The 24,722-nt window shown below is 47.1% G+C and overlaps 1 protein-coding gene across 2 annotated transcripts; it reads left to right on the forward strand.

Annotated features, from left to right (window-relative positions):
• The first annotated feature begins 7,904 nt into the window (after window positions 1-7,904).
• Window positions 7,905-24,677, forward strand: AEBP1 (AE binding protein 1). 2 transcript variants are annotated; one of them, XM_027851772.1, is made up of 21 exons: window positions 7,905-8,366; window positions 12,551-12,862; window positions 13,151-13,225; window positions 13,414-13,482; window positions 13,787-13,909; window positions 14,175-14,249; window positions 15,336-15,413; window positions 15,520-15,603; window positions 15,788-15,844; window positions 16,095-16,204; window positions 16,442-16,581; window positions 17,504-17,588; window positions 17,800-17,944; window positions 18,328-18,413; window positions 19,135-19,258; window positions 20,804-21,000; window positions 21,190-21,369; window positions 21,716-22,067; window positions 22,837-22,976; window positions 23,226-23,325; window positions 23,663-24,677. In XM_027851772.1, exons 1-21 carry the CDS (start codon window positions 8,081-8,083, stop codon window positions 24,241-24,243), a joined length of 3,399 nt encoding a protein of 1,132 aa, XP_027707573.1. In that variant the 5' UTR covers window positions 7,905-8,080; the 3' UTR covers window positions 24,244-24,677. The 2 variants fall into 2 exon arrangements, with proteins under 2 accessions (XP_027707573.1, XP_027707582.1); XM_027851781.1 differs by having other exon boundaries at window positions 13,417-13,482.
• The last annotated feature ends 45 nt before the right edge of the window (window positions 24,678-24,722 follow it).

The raw sequence follows: 24,722 nt of genomic DNA on the forward strand, positions 1-24,722 counted from the left end.
GTGTGTGTGTGTGTGTGTGTGTGTGTGTGTGTGTGTGTGTGTGTGTGATGTTTGCATTTTTGTTCTTGCTATACCTTTGAAGTAGATATTCCTTTGTGAAAACTAATCCAACAGTTAAATGGTCCCAATGGAACTGCAGTACAGGGGATCTCTAGAATTGTGGGAACGGGATTAGTAGGGGCTTGGGCAAGTAGCAAAAACTGACCTTAAACCCTCTTAAGGATACTGGAAAGCTCTGAGGGAGGAACAAAATATAGCAGATCTAGTCTTCAGATACAGGAGACTAGGGAAGTCACTGTTACATATAATTTACATTTAAAGATCCAGCTCAAATTTCCATCTTCTCCATGAAGCCTTCCCTGGACTCCTCCAACCCAAGGCAATCTCATCCTCTTCTGAGACCTTAGGGCACTTCAGTTGGCCTTATCACTTATACTCTGCCACTGTAAAAAAGGAAATATCTTTTATATCACTCTTCCCCTCTGCCCCCTACCCCATATATATAGGGAACACAGTATTGGATTTGGGAAGGAGGAGAAAGAACACTGGGCTTGAAATCAGAGGACTTGAGTTCAAACCTCAGCTTGATAACTTGTTTGTTGTTTCTTTAAGCACATCCATCCATGTCTTTGGGCCTCAGCTCCTTATGAAGCCTGTGGTACTCAACAAGTGTTTATTTCATTGATTCTCAATGCTCCATTTGAGCTTTTGCAACCACCTCTCACAGTTGCCAAATCTCTCTCTCTCTCTCTCTCTCTCACACACACACACACACACACACACACACACACACACACACACACACATCTTGTCTTGGAACCTGGAAGGTTCCTCCCTGAACTAGCATGCCATTGCCCACTGACTCCTTGTGATTTTTTTCTATTTCCATGAGATGATTTTGGGAGGCGTGGGAGAAAAGAGAGGGGCCTGAGCCAAAGAAGGAGGAGAAGAAAATCATGTAGGTGATTTGGAAAGGGGAGGATTGGTGATGTAGATCAGAAGATAAATCTAAGAAAGACAAATTTGGGAGAAATTGAGAAAAATTTGAAGGAGAAGAATCTCTAGGTATAGTCTAGAATCTGCTTCTAAGTGGAAAGAAGAGTAGAATAAAGGACAATTAAAAAGGATGTAACAGGATTGAGGAGAGTTAGGGAATAGAATCTGAAGAGGTAGATTCAAAAAGGATTAGGGAAAGACAGTTGGTAAGGCAAGAAAAGAGAACAAGATAATGCAAATTGATAGGATTAGTGGATAGGGCAAATTGGGAAACATGGTAGATTGGTGCAAGGATAGGGAGGGTCCTGCGGAGTTTTTGAAGCCAAGGAAAAGAAAATAAGTTTCGTTGCCAAGCTTTTAAGAGGTGATAATTGGGTGTAAAATTTTTAACCAGGTGTTTAAGATTGAGGTATAAACAACCACAAGTAATTTTTTTTTTAAAAAAAAGAAAGCTGAAATTTTCAACCCTTCTCTCATTGGTGAGCTGCTTCTGAGGCCTCCATCCTTCATTCCCCTCTAGCTGTGCTTCTGACTTTCTAGACTTTACTGTGACTCAGCCTCCTTTTTGACTCTGGAGTATCCTACCACCATGCCAGTCCCCTCTTCCATTGATGAACTCCTTCTTGGGCTTCCATTTTGAGGAGGAGCCCAGGCCAGCCACACCTTTTGTTTCTCTGAACTTTGCCACCTTGCCCCGATTGGGTACCTTTTCCTTACTTATCTCCTCTCCTCTTTTCAGTTCCTTTTTATGTCTTGTCTTCCTCCATTAGAATATAAGTTTCTCGAGGCCAAGGACTGCCTTTGTTTTGTCATATATTCGCATCCCCAGGCTTAGCACAGTGCCTGGCACATAGCAAACACTTGAGAAGCGCTTGTTGCCAGTCTTGCCATTATGGAAAGTAGAAGAGATGATGTAGTGACTTGAATTGAAAGTGTGATGTTTGTATTTCTGACACAACCAAGGGACAGTTATTTGTGTTCTAAGTCTAGGTTAATCTAGGCTAATCTAGGGAGTCAAAGAATGTGTCTCCACATTCCAAGTTGTTAGAATGAAATGTTCTTGAAAGAAACAGAGGCAAGAGTCTAAGGGGGGTGGTGGTGGGATTATATGATGTGGAGGAAAGGAGGCTTGATCCTTGTCAGGACATTAGATTGGAAGAGTATTACATAGAGGAGAAAGGGAAGGAAAATGATAGCTATAGAATTCAAGTTTAAAACAGATTTGAGGCTCTTCTTGAAGAAGAGAGAGCTGATTTTCTGAGGAAGAAGAAGCAGTTTGTCCTCCAACTCAGGGGAAAAAAACAGTAGTGGTAGTTGTGGTTCCCTTCTCAGGGGTACTAAGGCAGCCATATGTCAACTCTCTATTGTTGGATAGATGGAGATAGAGAAGTCTATTGTCTTCCTGGGATATGTATCCAAGGCATAATAGAGAACCTGCCAAGAGTTATCAAAATGGATAACAACTAACCACTTCTGGTGATTGATTCTCATGGGCACAAATGACATGACCAGAAGGAACCTACAAAGTATTGTCAAAGATTATGAAGCCCTGGGCAAAAAGCCAAAGACCAAGGGGGGACAGATTGTGTTTTTCTCTTTGTTGCCCATTGAAGGCAAGAGATCCAGAAAAGAAAAATGAATTTTAGAAGTGGCTAAGAAGGTGATGTCTGAATATGGGATTTGTATTTTGGGGCTACAGCTTAAAATGTAGAGATGACAGATTCCTGGCCAGAGATAGAGTACACCCAACAAAAAATGGTAAGACTATATTTATTAGGTATCTTGGAAATCTAATCAAAAGAAATTTAAATGGAAAAGATTATGAGGGAAAAAGAAAACTGCCTATACATATACCTCAAATTAGATACTACAGAGAGAAACTATAACAAAAGAAGAATAGTAGTTGAGATACCTAGACAACAGACCTGTCCATAGGAGACAAAATACAAGAAAGGAACCAATAGTCAAAACCATGGCCTCAACTGTTCATTGATTCTCTCTCAGCTGTTGCATCCATCTTTTACAGTCACCAAATAACCTATACTAATCCTTCAAAATGGGTGCTTCTCATTCAATATGCCCCCTACATACATACACATGCACAGATCCCTTTTCCTGGAGCCTGCAACACTTCTCCCTGAACCAACATGCCACTGCCCACTGACTTTTTTCACACCAGGGCCCAAATTTTAAGCAACAAATGAAGAATTAGAGGTTCTAATGAAAGAAGACGAATTTGACCTGCTAACAGGATTGTGACCGAGCCAGTCTCTAACCTGAGAATGCTTGGAGCCTCTGAGGCCTAGAGATGGGAGTGCCAGTAATCAAATAGTTTAATTAATCAATTTCAGAGTGAAGAATGTTTTCTTAGCTGAAGTAAAAGCACAGGTTATATATTTAAGTCACAACTAGGGAAGGAGGAAGGGGAAGGTGGATTACAATCATTGAGTGGTTTCCCACGAGAAACACCTAAGTCCCATGATACCTTCAATCTCTGATTCACTTTACTTAAGGTCCAATGATTGTGAGCATTGTCAGAGTTTTGATTAATCAGTTCAAGCTGCATTGTGGGCTCTGACTACCAAACCAGAGAGGCAGTTCTTGAGAAAACTTAATTATTAGTATATTCATTACACATATCATATCAATTAATGAAAATTATAAATTCCTTTCTCAACCTCATAGGTGTCATTGAGACATGAAAGAACGAAACCCATGGTACTGGATCGGTCTCTGCTTCATCAAGAAACAGTCAACCTAGACTTACCTTATTTCCTTTTTTGACAAAATTACTAAATTCAGAGAAAATAGGAATGCTAAGGGTATAGTTTATCCAGATTTTAGCAAATCTTTTGATAAAGCATCTTGTGGTGTTCTTGTGGAGAAGAAGAATGGATTAAGAGATGGATTAAGTGAGAAGACAGATAGATTTAGAATTGGTTGGATGGTCAGATTCAGAGCAATTGGTAATTAATTATTCAATGCCATTGCAGGAAGTTTCTGATGAAATAGCACAGATATCTGTGCTTGGCTCTATGCTGCTTAAAATTTTTATCAATGACTTGGATAAAGGCATAGATAACATACTCATATTTTTGGATGACACAAAGGAGGAAGGGATAGGTAACATAATAAATGACAGTCGGGATCTGGAAAAAGCTTGGCAGGCTAGAGCATTGGACTGAATCTAATTAGATAAAATTCAAAAGGGATAAATGTAAAGTCTTGCACTTGGGTACAAAAAAATCAACTTTACCAGTATAACATGGAGTAATCATGGATAGACAATTGTTGTTCTGAAAAAGATCTATAGATTTTAATGGACTGCAAGCTCATTATGAGTCAACAATGTGAAATGGCAGGCAGAAAAAGTGAATGTAATCCTGGGCTAACTTAAGACAGACATAGCTTCCAGGAATAGGGATAAGAAAATCCCACCACCCAGTGCTGTCCCCATCAGACAGAGCTTATGTAGTGCAGTGCATTCAGTTTTGGCACCATGATTTAAGAATGTGGGCCCCAAAATGTCCAGTCTGCAAGAAAAATCCCACTAAGGCAGAGATCTGAGCCAATAACCATTTATTAAAAGGACTTGCCCCCCTTTAATAAATAGGACCTTAGATCTTCCCCAAGATCTGAGATGCCCACTTCCTCCAGGGTCTTAGTTTTATAGTGCTATAGTACCAGACAATACAGATGAAACAAACCAAAAATAATGAATTTCATTTATGGATAGACCTTAACCTTGACCTTCCAGGAAGGTCTACACAAAATACAGAATCCCATTGGTAGACAAATGAGCTGATGAGCAGAACTTGACAGACTGATCTCTTTTTTAAACAGCATTTTATTTTTTTCAATCATATGTCAACAATTTTTAGCATTTGTTTTTACAAGATTTTGAGTTTCAAATTTTCCTCCCTCTCTCCCTCCCCTTCCTTCTTCCTAAAATGGTAAGCAATTTGATATAGGCTATATATGTGCAATTATGTAAAACATTTCCTTATTAGTCACAGTTGTGAAAGAAGAAACAGATCACAAGGAAAAAACCATGAAAAAATAAAGTTAAAAAACTATGCTTCTACCTGCATTCAGAGTCCATCAGTTCTTTGTCTGGATGTGGATAGCGCTTTCCATTATGAATCTCTTGTACTTTTGACAGACCTATCTTGATGTTTCAGGAGGGCATACCAATGAGGCCTTCTATCTGCTGATGAGTAGACCCATGGGCTGGGTTGATAAACAGATGTCAAAACATCTACATTGGCTGATTGGCCAGTAGAAAGGCAGGCCAGAGGCCATTGGCCAAATGCTCCCAGCCATCTCCTCATTATGGGAAATAAGGGGATGACCACTTGTTGGCTCTGTTATAAGGGGGATTCTTTCCATGTGTGGGTTGGACTAGATGGTTGCTAAGGTACCTTCCAACTCTCAAATTCTTTAATCTTGTTGGGTCCTTTTTGTAGGGCCTCAGAAGGGAAAATGGAGAGAATACTTGTTTGTACCTCATCCCTAGTCCCTATTCAACATTGCCTCAAGATTTCCCTCCTGCTTCTTCTCACTGACTTTCTTTCCCCCCACCCCATCCCTGTATCTAAGCTGTTTGTGAATGTTCTAGACCTGTATCTAGAGATGAGTTTGGGAGAGGGAGCAAGAAAAGTCTCATCCCCATCAGTGCCCTAGGCATAGGTCACAACAAATATTTTGAAGTGACCTACCTGGGGCTAATTATTTCCTAATTATTGCCATAGGAGCCAACCCTGAAAAATAATTTCTTCCTCTGTATCTAGCTGCCAGTTCTCAGGTACCAAGATCTGGACGAGGCAAGGATCCAAGATTGAGGATTAGGAGAGCCCTTATCCACCAATGTGTGAGGATAATGATAGCCAAACCCCATAGAGTATCCCAAGCTATGACTGGCTGGGGTAAGGCATTTATGGACCTCTGTATTTGACAGCTGTTTCTTATATCAGTTACTGTTCATGGAAGGCTTTGAGCCCACATCTGATATCACCACATAAATTCCCCTCAGTCATGGAAAGCCAAGTTTTCTGATGTTAAATATAAATTTATGACAATAATCAATCAACAAGCATTTATTACATACCTATTATGTGTTGAACATTGTGCTAAACAAAGCATTAGGAATACAAAAACAATAGTAATAATGATTGGCATGCCTATGGTACAGCAAAGTAATAACTGACACATGTGGTGTTTTAAAGTTTGCACAGCACTTCACATACATGGTCCTACAATTATTATTGCTCCCATTTCACAGGTAAGGGAACTAAGGTGTACAAAAGTTGAGAGACTTAGTGGTGCTCACAAAACTAGTATTAGATGTGGGATTTGAAACCAGGTTCTCCTGACACTTCATTTATTGTTTGTTAGACTACAGAAAATATGTGCTTTGGTAGAGCAAAATGTATGTAGCTTCAAGAGTCTTTCAACCAGGTTGCTCTCATGACACAGAATGGTACAGTGGAAAAAGCCGCTGCATTCAAAGTCCTAGCACCGCCTGTTCTCAAATCCTAAAGTCAACAAACCACTATTTGAATCCAGACTCTGCCTCTTACTACCTGTGAGACCTTAAGCAAGTCACTTCTACTTCCTTGGCCTCAGTTTCCTCATCTGTAAAATGGGGGAAAGAGTTACTGTTAGACTAGAAGCTACTAAAAACCCTTCCAGCTCTAAATCTGTGGTTCTTTAACTCCAAGTCTTTAACATTGCTCTAACCACCTAACAATGCCAGCTCATAAAAAGTACCATTAAACTATTCTTCCTATCACTCTAGGCAACAGTCTGCTTTGTCAAGTCCTACTTACATCCAGCTTTGGCCTGGTCCTTTCTTCGAAGGCCCTGAGCCTTTCCTTTTGCTTCTGGTCACCCAGAAGCTGGGTCACCCAAATGTGGTAGTGGTCATCCTCCTCCCTTCATACAGTTCGTTCTTTGGCCCGGCCAACTGATGGATTTAAAATTGTCAGGGAGCATGGGGACCATCTAGTTTAGTCAAACCCTCTTATTTGAAAAGATAAAGAAATTGAGGCTCATAGACCGGGAATGATTTACTCAAGACGACACAGGTAGTAACAGCCTAGGGATTTGAACCCAGGTGTAAGGACTCCAAAATCCAGCATTCGCACTCACTGCATCAAGAAGCCCCTTTCTCCTTCCCCTCTAGAGCCCTTTACTCTCCCCTGGGTTCCCAGGGGCCAGACTGGGTTTGGGTAGAGGTGAGGGATGGGGTGGGGGGTAGTTTTCCTCGGTTCTGGCTCCAGCATGGCCTCTCCAGCTGGGTCCGGGCAAGGGGAGAAGGGGGGCAGGGCAGAACCCAACCCGCCAAACCTAGGCTGGGCTAGAGTTGATTTGGCTGTTCCAGAGAGGGTGGAGTGAGTGGAGTTCGCCCAGGGGTGCCAGGCTGGGGAAGTGTACGTGGTTCAGTCAGGGGCCCCCGAGAAACCCTTCCCGGTAGAGCAGGCTCCTGCTGGAGACTTTTTCTTCGGGTGATGTCTACGGAACTTCAAAGCCGCCAGTCTCTGGTGCCGGGGCCGCCGTCTGCTCCGCATTACGCGCCCGCCCACCCTGTCCCCGAGCTGACATTCTTTGGGCCGAGCGCTAGTTTCCCCCATTGCAGCCTCCTCCGGGGGGGCGGCTCCGGCTCCTCCTCCTCTCTCTCCCCTATCCTCCTCCTTCCCCGGCTCCAGAAACCCTGGCCCTGCCTGGACCGCTGCCTCCCAAGGACCAGGCTGCCCCCGCACCCCGAGCTCAGGAACGCAGAACAGAGCGCAGCCAAGCGCAGCGCACAGCCGAACCGAGCCCGGCGCGCAGCGGCTTGCCGCCCGGCCGCCCCAGCGCCTCACACCTGCCCAGCTGGGGAGCCGCGCCTTACTCCCCACAGTGAATAGGCTGGGAGCTTGGCCGGCCCGGGCTCGTGCCCGAGCCCCTCCAGCTCGGAGCTCGGGGCTCTGGAGTCTCTCAGCCAGCCCCGCCCCGTCCCATCCCATTCCGTCTCCTCCCATCCTGGTGGTAACTTCGGGCTCCCTAGTAGTGCCGCATTTGGGGAGAAGGGGAGCTGGTGGCTATGGCTCGCCCTAGCCCTCGAGGGACCCCATTCTTGCCCCTGCTCTGCTGCCTCCTGGGGCTGCTGACCCTGTGCCCTGGAGGGAAGCCTCAGACGGTGCTAACCGACGACGAGATTGAGGAGTTTTTGCAAGGCTTCCTTCAGGAGCTGGACCCCCAGCGGAAGGAGGAGGCAGAGGGAGAGGGGAAGGAAGTGGAGCAGGGGCCCCCTGAAACCACCCTGACTCCCAAGAAAGGGAAAGCGGGAGGTAAGAAGCCTGGAGACACCGGAGTGGAAGGAAAAGAAGGTAAGTGTCCTCGTGGAAAGGTGTCGGGGGATGGCAGCCTGCCCCAGATGATTTACAGGGGCCACTGGAGGGAGATGGAACAGAGAATCGCAAGGCACCAGCCACGTGCCCTGGTAGGGTGGGGGGAGTAGAAGGGAGAAAGGGAGGAGCATGGGAGGCGTGGGGGAGCAGGGGACTCCGGGAAAGAGAAGGGCTACCTCTACACACTAAATCATTTTAAATGCTGAGTACTGAGACAGGACTTATTCCCAAGATAGTAGGTGGAACGGCCCCAAAGAGGTCGGGCCTGCGCAACTCTCAGCTTCTTTCCATTCATTTTGGGGCCAGGGTCCTCTATCGAGGCTTTTGGAAGAAGTGTCCTCAGACTCTTATCTCAATTGGCTTCCTTTATAGTTCTTGGTCTAGTCTGATGCGCTGACCACACCTCTCTCAACATAGACAACCTTCCAGTCCCTGGGGACCCTCATCTTCTTTGGGCTTGACATCCTGGAGAACCCTCTGTCTCTGTGCCTTGGAGCTCTCTACTCAGGTAGTCTGTGCTAAGAGAGCTTTGAGGGGTTTCCTAAAAACTCACCCTTCCCCATCTTCTTTGTGGAATACAGACATTGTCTTTCGGAATCAAAGATCACACATCCCTCTGGGGCTGCTCTCTGCCTGGTGTCTGAGTAGTCAGTCAGGCACCCTCAGTCCTCAGTCTTCAGTCCTCTATCATTTTATGGGTGGTCTGAGAGATGACCCTCTCCACCACCCTGCTCCCACCCAGATCCGATTGCAACAGTATCTTGTAAAAAAAAAAACAAACCAAAAAACCCTCTATCTGGAAGTCTCTCCCTCTCCCTAAACTATATTGAGCACTTGGACCTCACCTTCTAGGAGCAAATGAAGTTTTCTTTGGAGGAAAAATCCTCATAAGAGGAAAAAAAGGCAGTTCTGGAGACTGAGGCCCTCTTGGGTTAGATGGGCACAGAGCCTGGACCAGACTGAGATCATGAAATCATCTAGGTAACCTCCTCATTTCACTGATGAAAAAACTGAGACTGGGAAGTTGTTAAATTGTTTGAGGTCATCCAGGTGATAAGTAGCAGACCTGGGTTTTAAACTACAGATCCGGAGTGCTTTTCCCAATATGATTCTGTCCTATTTTATCATTCTGAATTGGCTGGGGCTGGAAATTGTGAAGCCAAGTTCTACTTTCCTGGTTTAGGATTATTAACTGGTTTTCTAGTCAGAAGACCTGGATTTGAGTCCCAGCTATGTGACCCTGGACCAACCATTTGACCTTTTTGAGCTTCATTTCCAAAGTCTATCAAATGAGGATACTTACACCATTCCCCTCCCAGGGTTATCATTAAAGAAAGTGCTTTGTAAACATGTAAGTGCCACATAAATGTGACTGGTCAGCATTTATTTTTGTTCCCCCCACAAACCTTATTCTCAATTTCCCTTTTTCTTATTTCCAGCGCTTTCTCCCTTCTTACTCCTGCTACCCACAAGAAACTCTGACCAGAGTGAGGCTTAGCCATATAGCTGACTTCACTCTTCCCACTTCATTTCAGTGATTTCAAGGATTTTAGAGCTGAGAGGGGCTTTAAGGGTCATTTACTATGAACCTCTCATTTTACACATAAAAAAAGCTGAGGTGCAGGAGGTTAACTGGTCCCCAGTTTACATAGCTAGTTTCAAAAGTCTCCTAACTTCCAGCTCAGTGTTTCTGGAGTTCAATAATGCTACCCCTGTGAGGCCTTCCCAACCTCTCAAAATGTTCCATCCTTGCAGACTCCTCTTACTCTTTCCTGGATTCCCTCCCACCTGTAGAGGCTGGAGCAGGAACCCTGAGGTCTTAATTCTTCCCCAGCTTACTGCTCACCTTCTGCAGTGCTGCTTCTCCAGGCTTACAGCACCACCCCCAGCCCTGGATGGTTTATTCTGGAAGCCTTTGGCTAGTCTCCATCTCCCTTCATCCCTCACTCAGGTCCCTGCCCCACACTGCCTTTGGCCACTTCTGTTTCCCTTGTTTTTCCCCTCCCAGGTTACCGTCTGGGTTTTTGGTTATTTTTCTGTAGTCTTCCAGTATTAGCTTTTTTTTTTTTTTTTTTTTTTTGCTTCTGGTCTGGATGAAATTCCCAGCAGCACTTCCAGCCTTTCCTTATAACTGGCTGAGCTTTTTCTGGGTCAGTGTTTTCCTGTGGGCTTCTCTGGACCCTTGAAGACAGATCTCTCTCACTCTTACTATCTAGGAATTTTGCCCCAAAGCACTTCTCTCTCCCTTCTCCTCCACCCCTGTCTGTTCCCCATTTTAAGACTTTGGTTTCTTCCATTGCCCCTCTAGATTAACTGGTTAGCTTCTCTTCTCTGGGCCCTCCCCCCCAGTCTCCACTTTAAGATGATCATTTCCTTGCAGTTTCTATCTGCCTGGCAGTGTCCAATTCATGTGACTATCTCATCCCAGCCAGTTGGAATTCACTCTGCCAGCCTAATGTCCAGAGACCAGTGGCAGTTGCCTCAACATAGCACTGTCCTCATCCCTGTCCAATTAGCTCCTGGGTATGGTTAGCTAGATGATGAAGTGGGTAAAGCACCGGGCCTGGAGTCAGGAAGACCTGAGTTCAAATCCAGCTTTAGAAACTTACTAGTTGTGCTATCTTAGAATCACTAAACCACAAAACAATAGCATCTACCTCACAGGGTTGTTTTGAGGATCAAATGAGATAATATTTGTAAAGCACTTAGCCCTGCCCAGCATAGTAGGTGCTATATAAATCCTAGCTATTATTATATGGAGTAAGAGAAGCCTTCCTTATACCAAACTGACTGCCTGGACCACACTCCTTACCCAGTCCCCCTCCTACTTAGTGGAAAGTAATGCAAAGAACAATGAGCTTGAAAGTCAGACCTGGGTTCTAGTCCCTGCCCTAATTCTAACTAGCTGTGCAGCTTTGGAAAAGGTCCTCCACCTTTCTGGGCCTCAGTTTCCTATCTGTAAAGTGAGAGGAGTTGGAGTAAATAGGTCTTTTCCAGCTCTACCATTCTTTGATGCCATGTTTCTGCTTCCAAATATTGTGGACTCAGTGAAAAAAGTTGCCCACTCCAATCCCAACTGGCTGTCACAGGGCTTCCCCAGACCCAGAAAGACGCCTAAATGACATTGAGCAAATTCCTTAACTTTTCTGGACCTCAGTTTCCTCATCTATAAAATGAAACAGGTGGACTAGCTGACTTCTGAGGTCTCTTCCAGCTGTAAGTCTACTTTAGAGATAACTTTGTCTAATTCTCTAATTTTACGATGAGGAAACTGAGGCTGGGAAAAGTGTAGCGACTTGTAGCATAGCTAGGATTTGAACCCATGTCTTCTAATTCTAAATCTGGGGTTCTTTCATGCTTCATGTTCCTATCAGAATACATTCTATGACATCTCTGCCCTCTCTGTGACTGATATGCATTATTTTGCTCTGCTTTTCTTATCTGCCCTCTCTCTCCTCCATCTGCACCTTGGATTATTTCTCCTTCTGACCCCTTTCCCACCCTACCTTTTGCTTCAGCCCCACAAGGGAGAAGTTGCAGGCTTCTCTGAAGTGGCTGAGGGCACTGAGAAGTTTCTTTCCCCATAAGCTAGCTCCATCACTGTCCCTGTAAATGACTTCTTACCCTGCTCAGTCTCCCTCTCCCCTTTAACCTTCATCTGCTCTTGGGGGTAAAAAACATGGGAACAGTTGGCAGAATCTCTTAAGTATTTTATGAACAATGTTAAATGCCAATATAAACAATAAAACTTGCTTAGTTTCTTCATTTAAATTAATTTCAATGCAAAAAGTATACTCCCTTTTTAGACTCCCAGGATTCTCTGTCCTCCTGTTCTTGTTCATTTTTCCTCTTGATCATAGATCGTAACAGAACGAGGATCACTCTTCTTTCCTTTCTAAGATATCAGTGCCAAATTTTTTAAGAACAATTTTCATGGGATTTACACTCCCAGGGATGGTGTCCAGGAGGAGCAGCTGTGGTGTCCTAGGCCAGGGTGCTAGGAGGGAATAAGGAAACAGAAGAGAGCTGGTGGTACCCCTGATCCTTGGTCTCTCCACTTTGGGAACCCCTATGTCTCCTCTGGTTCTTAGGGGCCAGGAAACTGAATGAACCTTTTTCTCTGGTTATATCATGTTGAAACTGGAGTATTCTTTCCTCCACAGTGCCTCCTGAAAAAGCCAAAGACAAAGGAAAGAAAGGGAAGAAAGATAAAGGTCCCAAGCCCACAAAGAGACCTTTGGAGAACTCCCCGAAACCCACTAAGAAGGGGAAGGAGAAGCCCCCAAAAGCAACTAAAAAGCCCAAGGAGAAACGACCTAAGGCAACTAAGAAACCCAAGGAGAAACGACCCAAGACCACCAAGAAGCCCCCCGCTGTGAAAAGTCCTCCCACCCAGTTCTCCCTGGAGGACTTGGACAGGCCTGTAGCCCCACCTCCAGTCCTGGAGATCCACCCAGATGAGGAAATAGAAAGAGGTCAGTGTCAGGCCGAGAATGGCCTCTATGGGCTTGAGGAGTCTTATGGTGAGCCACAGCTGTCTCACCTATTGCTGCAGGCATGGGTGAAGGTGAAAGCATGGTGAGGGCACAGATGTGGAAAAGGCTGGGACCTAGAAAGGGCAGGGGAGTCAGCAGTGTCTTAGGTAGAAGTAATATAATTGGGACCTTGGTCTCTTGGCTTGGGAGAAGGACAGGGAGCCCACTACTCTAACAAGAGAATAAGATGTGATTGTGTCCTCTTGTATCTCTGGGTCCTTGTTGCAGGTGGGGCCATCTTTCCACCCTGGGAGGATCAGGAAGGAGTGCATACAGATCTGGAAAGGAGGGAGTTCCAGCCAGGTAAGTCTTGGCAAGACCAGCTACAGAAAACCCCAAGCCCTAGAATCCTCACTTTGTGCTCAGCTAAAGCCCCCACTTCAGGCCCAACATCTTAGCCTCCTTGCCACTTGGGATTAATGGAGAAGGCCTCTGATGATGCTATAACCAGAGTATCCCAGGCAGGGCTGTGACCAGTGTTTTCTCTCCAGAAGAGGAGGAGACAGAGCCACCTACGTTGGATTATAACGACCAGATCGAGAGGGAGGACTATGAGGACTGTAAGTAGAAGTTCTGCCTTTGAGAGGGAAGGAAGGACTGCCCCCAGTTTCAGCACTGACCAGTGCTGAGAATGCCTGAGCTGGGCATAGAAGGAATAGCCCTTGTGGGACTGGTAACATCTTTTTGGCCAGGGAAACATCTCATCATCTTCTTCCTGGTGTAACAAGTTGTGAGACAGGCCACCCCCACTCTCAGGCCCTGGCACTCCATCTGTAGCTTCATTTCTCTTTGCCTGAGTCTGTACCTTCTACTCAGCCTCCCATCCCCTGGCAGCTGCCACCCCAGATTCTATTCCTTTCACAGTTGAGTACGTACGACGGCAAAAAAAAAAGCCCAGGCCCCCTCCAAGCAGAAAGAAGACTGAGAGACCTCGTCCACAGCCTCCTGAGGAGGAACTGAAACCAGAGCCACCAGAGGAGAGGCCAGGTAGGGAACCTTCTTCATTTCTGGAGCTTGAGGTGTGGGGACTAGAAGTAGGAGGGAGGAGATCAGAATTGGGAGTATTCGGGGCAGTGAAAAGAATGGATGAGATGGACAGAAAGGCAAGACTAGGGATGGAACAGGTCAAAGGGGAGCAAGTTGGAAGGAACAGAAGAAATCTCAGGAAAATTAAGCAAGCAAAGCATCAGAGGAGAGGGACAGAGGTATTTGAAGCTAAACTACCATTTCTCCCTGACTTCCTGCTCCATAGACAGCCTGAAGCCCCCTCCACCCCTACAAATCCCCGACTATGGAGATGGCTTCGTGATTCCAGACTATGATGACAGTGAGTATTCCTGCCCAATGTTCTCATGTTGACCCCGTTCTCCCCATTTCTCAGTCCCAAATGGACCTGTTCCCTTTATCCCACCTACAACACTCATTTGCCCTCTGGGAAGTGGGAATCTCTGCCTCACAGGTGTCTGGGGAACAGGAGTAAGGGCTAGAGATACCCTGGAATGTGCCTTGTAAATGGACACAGAGAAACTGGCAATGGCAGGGAGAGTGGAATCTAATAATTGACTCCTGGGAGTCAATCCTACCACATGCTGCACCCCTGATAATGTGAAACTTTTACCTCCCTTGGCTTCAGTGATTTGGTTCATTACTGACTCTCCTCCCACTTTTCTGATCCTGTCTCCTTTGCTGGTTTCACTTTCTCCTTTCACTACCCAACAGTGAGGATCCCAATGACACCATCCTCTGTCCTTTTCTTTCTTTTTTTCCCCTCTTTTTCTCTTTCTCTTTTTTTCTCTCTTTTTGACTTTTACAGTTAACTCTATTCTGATGACTTTGGTCTGTATCTCCAGTCCTGACCTCTCACCTGGGCTCCAGTCTGGCATCTCTTACTGCCTCTAAGATGTTTGTACTCACATGTCTCAGACGCCTTAAATTTAGACTGTCCAAAATGACACTCATCTTCTCTTCCTTTCCATCCTTTCCTCCCCTCCCATTGTCTTTTTCACCTTTTTCCTTCCCCACCCACAGGTCCATAGTTTCTATCAGTGATACTACCATTTTCCCAGTCACTCAAGAAGAAAACTCAAGCCATCCCTCTGACTCTTTCCTCTCCTCTGGCTTCACTCATTCTGTTATAGAGTCTCATCAACGAGCCATTAAAATATCATGGAGCCTATAGGCCAGTGGATTGTCTTGTTCTACTTGTTCACACGCTTAAGTCCTAAGGGTCAGGCCAGTATCACCAACTTCTTTGTTACCTCCCACAGTGCTGGGCTCCTAATAGGTGCTCAGTAAATATTTTGTGAGTAGAATTAAGAAAGGAGGAAAGTTCTAAGGGCAAGAAGGGAAGGAAGTTGGGGAAGTCTGGGAAACAGGAGTTGTTCTCCTGCACACAGCTGGTTCTTCTTTCCAGTGGACTATTATTTACGGCCACCCAGGCCCCGGAAACCAGACAGCGAGTTGGAGACAGATGAAGAAAAAGAGAAACTGAGTAAGAAAATACAAGCCCCCGTGTCCTTATCCCCTTTCCTCAAACCCTATTACCAATGAATAACAATGACTTACATGGCTCTCTCCCTCCCATCAATCTTCTGCAGAAAAACCCAAGAAAGAGGGTGGTAGCAACAAGGAAGAGGAGCCAGATGAGACGTGGACCGAGGAGAAGGGCAAAGACCGAAAAGGTGTGTGTGTGTGTGTGTGTGTGTGTGTGTGTGTTTTGTATAAAGGAGTGGGGTTAAGGGGGAGCAGGGAGCTAATCCCAGCTCAGCTATGAACAGAGGCCAAGCTTCCTCCCAGGCCTATGCTTTCTGGACATCCCTCACTGCTCATCCCTCACTACTTTGCTCTTGTCTCTCTCTCCCACAGGGAAGCCCAAGAAACCCTGGGAAACAGAAGAGGAATGGATTCCAGTGGAAAGAGAGAGTGAGTGACTGGGAGCTAGCCTGGAAAACGGGAAGGTAGACAGGGGCCTATGCTATATAGTGGACAAGAGTCTGCTTACCCAAGCTTGGGGGCTGGAGGGGTGTTGGCTCAAAGGCTTTGCTTTTCTGTGCAGCAGGAGGGTATCAGCTAGTCCTGGGGAGGCTCTATCTCATGAGGAGGAAAAAGGAAAGGCTGAGACTAGGTGGGAAGCGGGGGAGGTTACAGGCTGAGGGGGCTGTGTTCCTTTTAGAGTGCCCACCAATTGGGATGGAATCACACCGAATTGAAGACAACCAGATCCGGGCCTCCTCCATGCTAAGACATGGCCTCGGTGCCCAGCGTGGGAGGCTAAATATACAGGTGTAGTCCCTGAGCCCAGGCTCCCTTCTTTTCCCTGGGGTCCTTAGCCTCCTCCAGCTGTCAGTTCTCTTCACCCCCTCCCCCACCTCCTCACCAGTGTCCTCCACACTTTCCATCTGTTCCCTTCACTGCATGACCCCTGCTCCCTCCACTCCCTGATCCTTATCCTGGCTTGGGTGTCTGGGTCTTTGGGGTTGCTCCCCCATGCTCAGGCTGTGCCCCTGGCTCATTGGGCAGGCAGGTTCCAATGAGGATGACTACTTTGATGGGGCCTGGTGCGCTGAAGATGATACCCAAGTCCAGTGGCTGGAGGTGGACACAAGAAGGAACACCAAGTTCACCGGTGTCATCACCCAAGGCCGGGACTCTATCATCCAGTACGTGTCCAGAAAGTCAGTCAAGAGGAGAGGGGAATGAGAGTTCCCTACGGATCTGGGCTACAAATGGGGAATCTTAAAGGCTCTTGATCCAAATTCCATTCTCCCCACAATAAGAAGCAAGCCAAATTGGTAGATTTCCAGTCCTCGACTCAGTTTTTCCATCTGTTTACTGACTAGCCCTGAGACTGAGTGTCTTCTTTAAGACTGGACTGTCTTGGGGCAGCTAGGTGGCGTAGTGGATAGAGCACCAGTCCTGGATTCAGGAGGACCTGAGTTCAAATCTGGCCTCAGACATGTAACATTTATTAGCTGTGTGACCCTGGGCAAGTCACTTAACCCCATTGCCTAGCTCCCCCCCCCCAAAAAAAGACTGAACTGTCTTCTTTAAGATGTAGCCACAGGGCAGAGGTGGTAATGGGTGATTATTTCTTCCTCTGCCATAGAATAGAATGGAGAACCTTGGGTAGGGTAGAAGATAAACCAGCCAAGATGAGGTTAGTAGACTAATTTGGAAAAGGGTCTTAGAGATCATCTCATCCAACCCCCTTATTATGCAAAGGAAGAAAACTGAGATCTTAAGAAAGCAAATGACTTGCCCAAAATCACACAGGAAATAAGTGGAAGACCCAGAATTAGAACTCAGGTCCTCTGATTCCACATGCCCTCTTCCCACCACACCACTTGTCAGCTGTTGAGGTCTAGGGCTTGGCCTAAGCTACAGAGGGGAACCAGAAAAGTCTGGTCAAGGTTAAAGGACAATCACCTCTCTCAACAGAACTTACTAGCCATAGTACTTTCTTCTGGTGTCAAGAACCAGAGAGTAGGGAAGACTCAGGCTGACTTAGGGGAAATCGAGTCCTTTGGAAACCCAGAGAGGGAGGACAGCTTATAACTAGAATTTTGCCTCCTGTCTATACAGTGATGATTTTGTCACCACCTTCTTCGTGGGTTTCAGCAATGACAGCCAGAACTGGGTGATGTACACCAATGGCTATGAGGAGATGGTGAGTGTCTCTGTTCTGAGATCTTTCCTCTCCCTCCTCCCTGTGCCACCTTTAGGACCTTCTCAAAACCAAGCCCTTGGGGTCCCCATCTCCCCTGACCCCATCTCTCTCTCCCTATAGCTGTGCTGTCCTGTGGTGGTGGCGATGTGGGCAGTGGGGGAGCTGGGATTGGCTATTGGGAAGCATTGCTAAGAGTCAGACCTTTCCCCAGACCTTTCATGGGAATGTGGACAAGGACACACCAGTGCTGAGTGAATTCCCGGAGCCTGTTGTGGCCCGTTTCATCCGCATCTACCCACTCACCTGGAATGGTAGCCTCTGTATGAGGCTGGAGGTGCTGGGCTGTCCCCTGACTGGTGAGCACGGTCTCAGGGCAGCAAAACTACATTTCCCTTTGGGCCAAGAGGTTCCTGTTAGAGAACAGGCATTGAGGCTTTCAGAAGAAAGCAATTTAGAAGATCTCTAAAATTACTCCCAACCCTAAATATTCTATGGATGTACTACTAATAATAACATAACAGTTAAAATTTGCAAAGTGATGCATATACATTTTCATTTGGGCTTTGCAACAACCATGTAGGTACAGGAGTTGTTATGGTGATTTTACAGATGAGGAAGCTGGATCAGTGGTTAAACATGTCTACAGTCACACAGCTGGTGTCAGAGGTGGGATTTAAACTGAGAGGTGGAGGGGATTGAGGGGTAGTGGAGATGTTCTAAGACCTTTTCCCCCTTGCAGCCATCCACAGCTACTACACACATAATGAGATCACGACCACTGACAACCTGGATTTCCGCCACCACAGCTACAAGGACATGAGGCAGGTGGGGATGATGTTTTACCTCACCACATCCTGGCTGTCTCTCTCTGAGCATCCTTTCTCTAATCTCTATAGTTCCTTGGTCCCCAGACAAATCCTAGTCCCTGTTATATATCCCTGCCATGATGTCTTCTCTCTAGCCCTTCTCTGGTTCAGCACATCTGTGGGCTCTGAGAGGCCCCACTGACCAACTGCTCATGAGCCTAATATAGGGCCATGTGGTCAGGGGGAAGCCCTGATACTTCCCTGCCAAGACAAGGTTCAGTGTTGGATAAAGTACATGCTTTGGTGGAAGCTGGGGAGAGATGCCTCCCTTTCTCCCTGATGTCCCAAGGGTTCCCCAGGTTGGCATTGTGGGCATGCACACATTCCCCTTGCTCCCTTCTTTCCTTGGGGGTTACTAGGAAATTCTGCTTCAATCTGGGCTGCAAGGAACTATTTTAAGGGACCCTTAACATTGGTATCACTGTGCCCACTGTGCCTCCTAAGCCCTGGGTAATGGGGACCACAGGCCAGGACAGGTGAATTCATCTGAGCAGGTACATTTTAGTGGCAGTTCCCGATCATCATGTACCTTTCTTGATGCCTTAGGGAGATGGGGGTGGGGTAGGGGTATCCTTCGTATGCTGCCTTCTATGCTGAGGAGGGACAGGGCTAAGTACTGGATATATCGGGCAGGTAGAAGGGGACAGTGATGTGACTCTTGTTGTCTCTTCCCCGCTCAGTTAATGAAGGTGGTAAATGAGGAATGCCCCACCATCACCCGCACCTACAGCCTAGGCAAGAGCTCCAAAGGACTGAAGATCTATGCCATGGAGATCTCCGACAACCCTGGGGACCATGAACTGGGTGAGCACAGCGCTGCATGGGGACCAGAGCCTTCCATCCCACGGAGCAAACTCTTAGTATCCTTCCGCTTGGCTCAAACCATGAGCCCACATTGCCCCCTGGAGGCCAGACTTGGAAGGGACAGATGTCTGCTGGCTTGAGCGCTGGTCCTGCCAGGCCTCAGGAGAGATATCCATTTATAAGCAGTAAATGAAGTTCACTTGGTTATCGTAAAGTCAGAGCATCTTAGAATGGGAAAGAACCTATGAGGCCACTGAGCCCAACCTGTACCTTACCTGAGTAAGAGTGACCTGTGCATTTCTAATAAGTGGTCCTTTAGCCCTTGCTCTATGGATGGGTGGTGAAGCCCAGAACTGATTACCTCTCTTGTGCATACCTGTCCTGATATGGGGCCAGAACCCTCTTTGAGAACAGTGCCATCTATCCCTCTATGCAAATCTTCTATTAAACACACACACACTCACTCTTTTTAAACCAGATCTGTCATTTCACTGGTTTACAGAAATACTAATGTGTTAACTTCCTCTGTGAATGTCCATCAGCTTCTGCCCTACAACCTTTGCCCTTAGGAAGCTCCCCCTCCACCCCCCCAAGTTGGGGCATTGGGAGGTGAAGTGATTTGCCCAGTATATATCAGAGGGAGGATTTGAATTCAGGTCTTCTTGGCTCACATATCTTTCTATATTGGTATACACTCTCTTCCTCTCTCTGTCTTTCTCTCCCTAGACAGATGTCCCCAAACTACACTAAGACTTTAGGGGCACCTTGTATGTTTATTTACATCTATATGTGTACATATGCATATATGTACATGCATGTGTAAACATACATACATGACTTTATGGTTTACAAAGTGCTTTCTTCACAACAATACTGTAAGGTAGGCAGTACAGCTATTATACTGATTTTGCATACGAGGAAACTGAGGTTCAGGTGAAGTGACTTGTCCAGAGTCATACAGCTAGCAAGTAGCAGAGCTGGGGACCTCTGACCCTAAGTGTTTTTTCTTTTATCAACAACTCCACTCATTTTTTTCTGCATATCACGTTCCCCCAATAATGGAAAGCATTTCTTGTAACCAAGTCAAAATTAAGCTGAAACAGATGATGCAGGGAGCCTCTCTGATAATGTATGAAATGTTGTTCCCAAGCCCTCTCCCTCTTTGGGTAGAAGAGTGGGTTATCCACAGTATTTTCCCTTAAATCACACTACCTCTTAAAACAACTCCCTATGTTTATAAAATGCCTGATGGCTTACAAAGCATTCTCTCATACTTTTCATTTGACCCTCATCATAAGCCTATTAGGAAGGAAGGGCAGAAATTATCATTCCCATTTTTACAGAAGAAGAGGCAGGTTCAGAGAGGCTATGACTTGCTCAAGATCACACAAGTGAGTGGCAGAGCCCAGGATTTGAATTCAGGTTTTCGGACTCTTAATTTCACTTTTTTTCGTTTGCTGTTTTGCTATACCATACTGCCTTCCAAGCACCATGGGTGGGCTGGTGCTTCTGCTGAACACCTCCCTTTCTTCATGTCTATCACAGGGGAGCCTGAGTTCCGCTATACAGCAGGTATCCATGGCAACGAGGTCTTGGGCCGGGAGTTACTGCTATTGCTAATGCAGTACATGTGCCGGGAATACCGAGATGGAAACCCCCGGATACGAAGTCTTGTGCATGACACCAGGATCCACCTGGTGCCCTCACTCAACCCTGATGGCTATGAGATTGCTGCCCAGATGGTGGGTGGGGTTGGAGGGGTCAAGGGTCAAGCACTTAGGGAGGATATATGTGTGTGTATGTGTGTGTGTGTGTGTGTGTGTGTGTGTATGAGAGACAGAGAGACAGTATGTGTTGCAAGAGTTAAGATCAGGGTTAGAAGGACCAAGATGCAAGGACTGTAATCACTGACCAAGGCTGGTTCCTTTCAGGGCTCTGAATTTGGAAACTGGGCATTGGGATTGTGGACTGAGGAGGGCTTCGATATCTCTGAGAACTTCCCGGATATCAACACAGTGCTGTGGGGTGCTGAGGAGAGGAAGTGGGTCCCCCACCGAGTGCCCAACAACAACCTGCCCATCCCGGACCGCTACCTTGGTGCTGATGCCACGGTGAGTGCCACAGGGTGGCTCTGGGGACCCACTGCAGGGCACAGCAGAGCCAGAGACATGGCATCAAGCAATTCCTGCCCCAATCTCCATCTGAGGGTGGAGGGGATGGCATAGTAGCCTTGGTTCCATGGTACAAATTTTCCAGGCTCAGTGTCAGCGGGGATACTGAAAGGCTGCCCGCTTAAGTTTTGTGGGAACCAAAGGGGACAAGTTAGACATTAAAAGGGGTATGTTCTATGCTTGTTTCTGCTGCACAACTAGGTTATAATGCCTAGTAGTAGAATCTCCTGTGAACCATCTCCCTACCACTCTATCCCTGCTTTCACTTGCCCCTTGTACCCTACAGATAGCTGTAGAAGTCCGTGCCATCATTGCCTGGATGGAGAAAAATCCCTTTGTCTTGGGTGCTAACCTGAATGGGGGTGAACGGCTGGTGTCCTATCCCTATGATATGACTCGGGACCCCAGCCAGGAACAGCTCATGGCAGCAGCAATGGCAGCTGCCCGAGGAGAGGAGGAGGATGAAACAGATGAGATTCAGGAGACACCGGACCATGCCATCTTCCGGTGGCTTGCCATTGCCTATTCCTCAGCCCACCTCACCATGACTGAAACCTACCGTGGGGGTTGCCAAGCACAGGACTACACAAATGGCATGGGCATTGTCAATGGCGCCAAGTGGAATCCCAGAGCAGGAAGTGAGTGAGGAATGTGGTAGGGGAAGGAGGGAGTAAGGTATGGTTGAGAAAGAAAGAAACTCCATCCTGTGGCCTACACCTACCATTCTAAGCTCAACATCCTACAACTAGATAGGTATCCTGGGACTTGGATACCCCCAGCACTAGATGGGTGAAAACCTCATTTTGGTCTTGAAAAATATTTCACATTAAACCTTTGGGTGAATTACAGTGACAAAGAGCTAAGAGGGGCTGAGTACGAGGGCATGTCACCCCAATGTATTCCTTAGAGCTCTACTGTCACTGTCCCAAGCACATGGCTTTAAATTGGCACCGGACCAGCAAGTTCCATGACTACATTTGGGAATCCGTTCTAAGCCTTTTCCCTATCTGTAGGGATGAGTTGGAGGGCTACCCCTCTACCCCTGACAGTCCTTTGTTACTCCAAAGGGATCTTCTCTCCCAAAGCCAGAGTCTTCCAGGAGTACCCTAATTCACATCAAAGTTCCAGACTCTCTAATACAAAGTGTCACCTGTCCTCCACTCCAAGGCTGATAAAAGATCAATTCTTGTCAGGGCTTGCAGGTATCCTTGAAGCCAACATGTGCTTCTTATCACGGGTCATTGGCCACTTCAGCCTGACTTCTAAGTTCCTAAACACATGACTGTAAGTCTGTGTGCACAAGTAGCATCAGCATTGGGCAGGCAGTGTGTCCCCGAGCACTGAGTTGAGACCTGAAGCAAGGCCACTGGGAAGTTACCACTGTCTCTTTTGTCTCCGCACCCCCAGGTATGAATGACTTTAGTTACTTACACACCAATTGTCTGGAGCTCGCTGTCTACTTGGGATGTGACAAGTTCCCTCATCAGAGTGAACTGCCTCGAGAATGGGAAAATAACAAGGAAGCACTGCTCACCTTCATGGAGCAGGTGGGGCAAGGAAGCTCGAGTGGGCCCACTGAAAAAGCCTCTGAGGGAGAAGAGAGTGGATGGAGTAGATGACGGAAGGGAACACTTCAGGGGGAGAAGTCTTGGGAGAAAGCTCTGGGGGAAAGTGTCTAGGGCTCTGGAGAACTGGGCTATACAAGCAGTACATAGGGCCATGAAGCTTAAGCAAAAGGAGTGTAAAGTCAGGTCAGCAGTTTCAGGGCCAAGCCTAAAGCTGCCTCCTACCTGCAGGTGCACCGAGGCATTAAAGGGGTTGTGACAGATGAGCAAGGTATCCCCATTGCCAATGCCACAATCTCTGTGAGCGGCATTAACCACGGTGTCAAAACAGGTATGTGGAGCATGTGATGCCCTTTTTGCCTCTGCCCTCTATAGCAACCCCACTCCTGACTGTCTTTCTCAGGGAGGTAGAGCTCTTATCCATTTCTGAAGTTCTCACCAATAAGGGGAAAAGTGACTACTTCTGCACTGTCTAAATTTGAAAAGCTTTTTTTCAATATTATTTAAATAGGGATTGGAGTAATCCCGCTAACCTACAAACCCAGTCCAATGGGGTCACTGATTCTCTGATGCTATAGCCAGGAAGGGCTCGGGGTTCTGGGAACCTACCACGGCAAGGTAGAACACAGTTACAGTTGCCTGACTTGTCCTTGTGTCCCTCTCTGTAGCTGCTGGAGGTGATTACTGGCGCATCCTGAACCCAGGTGAATACCGTGTGACGGCCCGAGCAGAAGGCTATACTCCCAGTGCCAAGACCTGCAATGTGGACTATGACATTGGTGCCACCCAGTGCAACTTCATACTGGCTCGTTCCAACTGGAAGCGCATCAGGGAGATCTTAGCGATGAATGGGAACAGGCCCATTCCCCACATTGATCCTTCTCGACCCATGACCCCCCGAGAGCGCTTCATGCAGCGCCGTCGCATGATGCACCGCATCAAGATGCGTGAGCAGATGCGCCTCCGCCGTCTTAACGCCACAGCCAGTACCACCCCAATCCCCACCACCAGCTTGTCACCTACCTATCCTATCTCCCAGAGCACCACTCTGGAGCCCTGGAGCCTCCAACCCCCCACTGCCCCTACCTGGGAGATAGAGACAGAGACTGAGACCTACACAGAGGTCGTGACTGAACTGGCCACAGAGTTAGAACCAGAGATCGAGCCAGAGGAAGAAGAGCTGGCCACAGGCACAGCCTTCCCCTTCACCACAGCCGAGACCTACACTGTGAACTTTGGGGACTTCTGAGGGCCTGGCTTCTACCACTGCCCCTACCCACCGCAGCGCACCCACTGACCCAGAGCTGCCGCCACGGCCAGCTCAGCAGCCTTCAGAGAGCAGAAGGCAGAGCCCCTGTCCAGGACCTGCTAGGAGTCACCCAGTTTTTCTCCTAGTAGCCTTTCCCCAGGGTGCTTGCTCTCCCCATTTTTAGGCTGGAAAGAATGTGACTGAGATCTATCAAGTGCCGGAGATGATGGGCAGGGGGGCCGCAGGTCTGCCAGTTCCCCTGGCAGTAATCTGGCCTCCAGCCCAGTCTTAGCTGTGGAATATGGACTCCTGTTGTCTAGCAGGGGTGGGGAGAGATGGGATCAGAGCAAGCAGAGGCAGTAGAATGGAGCTACCTCCCCGTTCCCCATTACCATCCTGCTATACCAATAAAATAAGCTCTGATGGCAAACATCTCAGCCTTACCTTTGTACCTGGCTCAGAGAAGGAAATGGGAATAC

The sequence above is a fragment of the Vombatus ursinus genome, unplaced genomic scaffold (genome assembly GCF_900497805.2).
Source record: "Vombatus ursinus unplaced genomic scaffold, bare-nosed wombat genome assembly UNPS02000580.1, whole genome shotgun sequence".
Lineage (NCBI taxonomy): Eukaryota > Metazoa > Chordata > Mammalia > Diprotodontia > Vombatidae > Vombatus > Vombatus ursinus.

Excerpts from the sequence above, each read along its gene's own strand:
- AEBP1 (XM_027851772.1), top strand. The coding sequence starts at position 8,081 with ATGGCTCGCCCTAGCCCTCGAGGGACCCCATTCTTGCCCCTGCTCTGC. Across the intron at positions 22,068-22,836 it reads GTGGAATCCCAGAGCAGGAA|GTATGAATGACTTTAGTTAC; the intron begins GTGAGTGAGGAA and ends CCGCACCCCCAG. Across the intron at positions 23,326-23,662 it reads TAACCACGGTGTCAAAACAG|CTGCTGGAGGTGATTACTGG; the intron begins GTATGTGGAGCA and ends CCCTCTCTGTAG.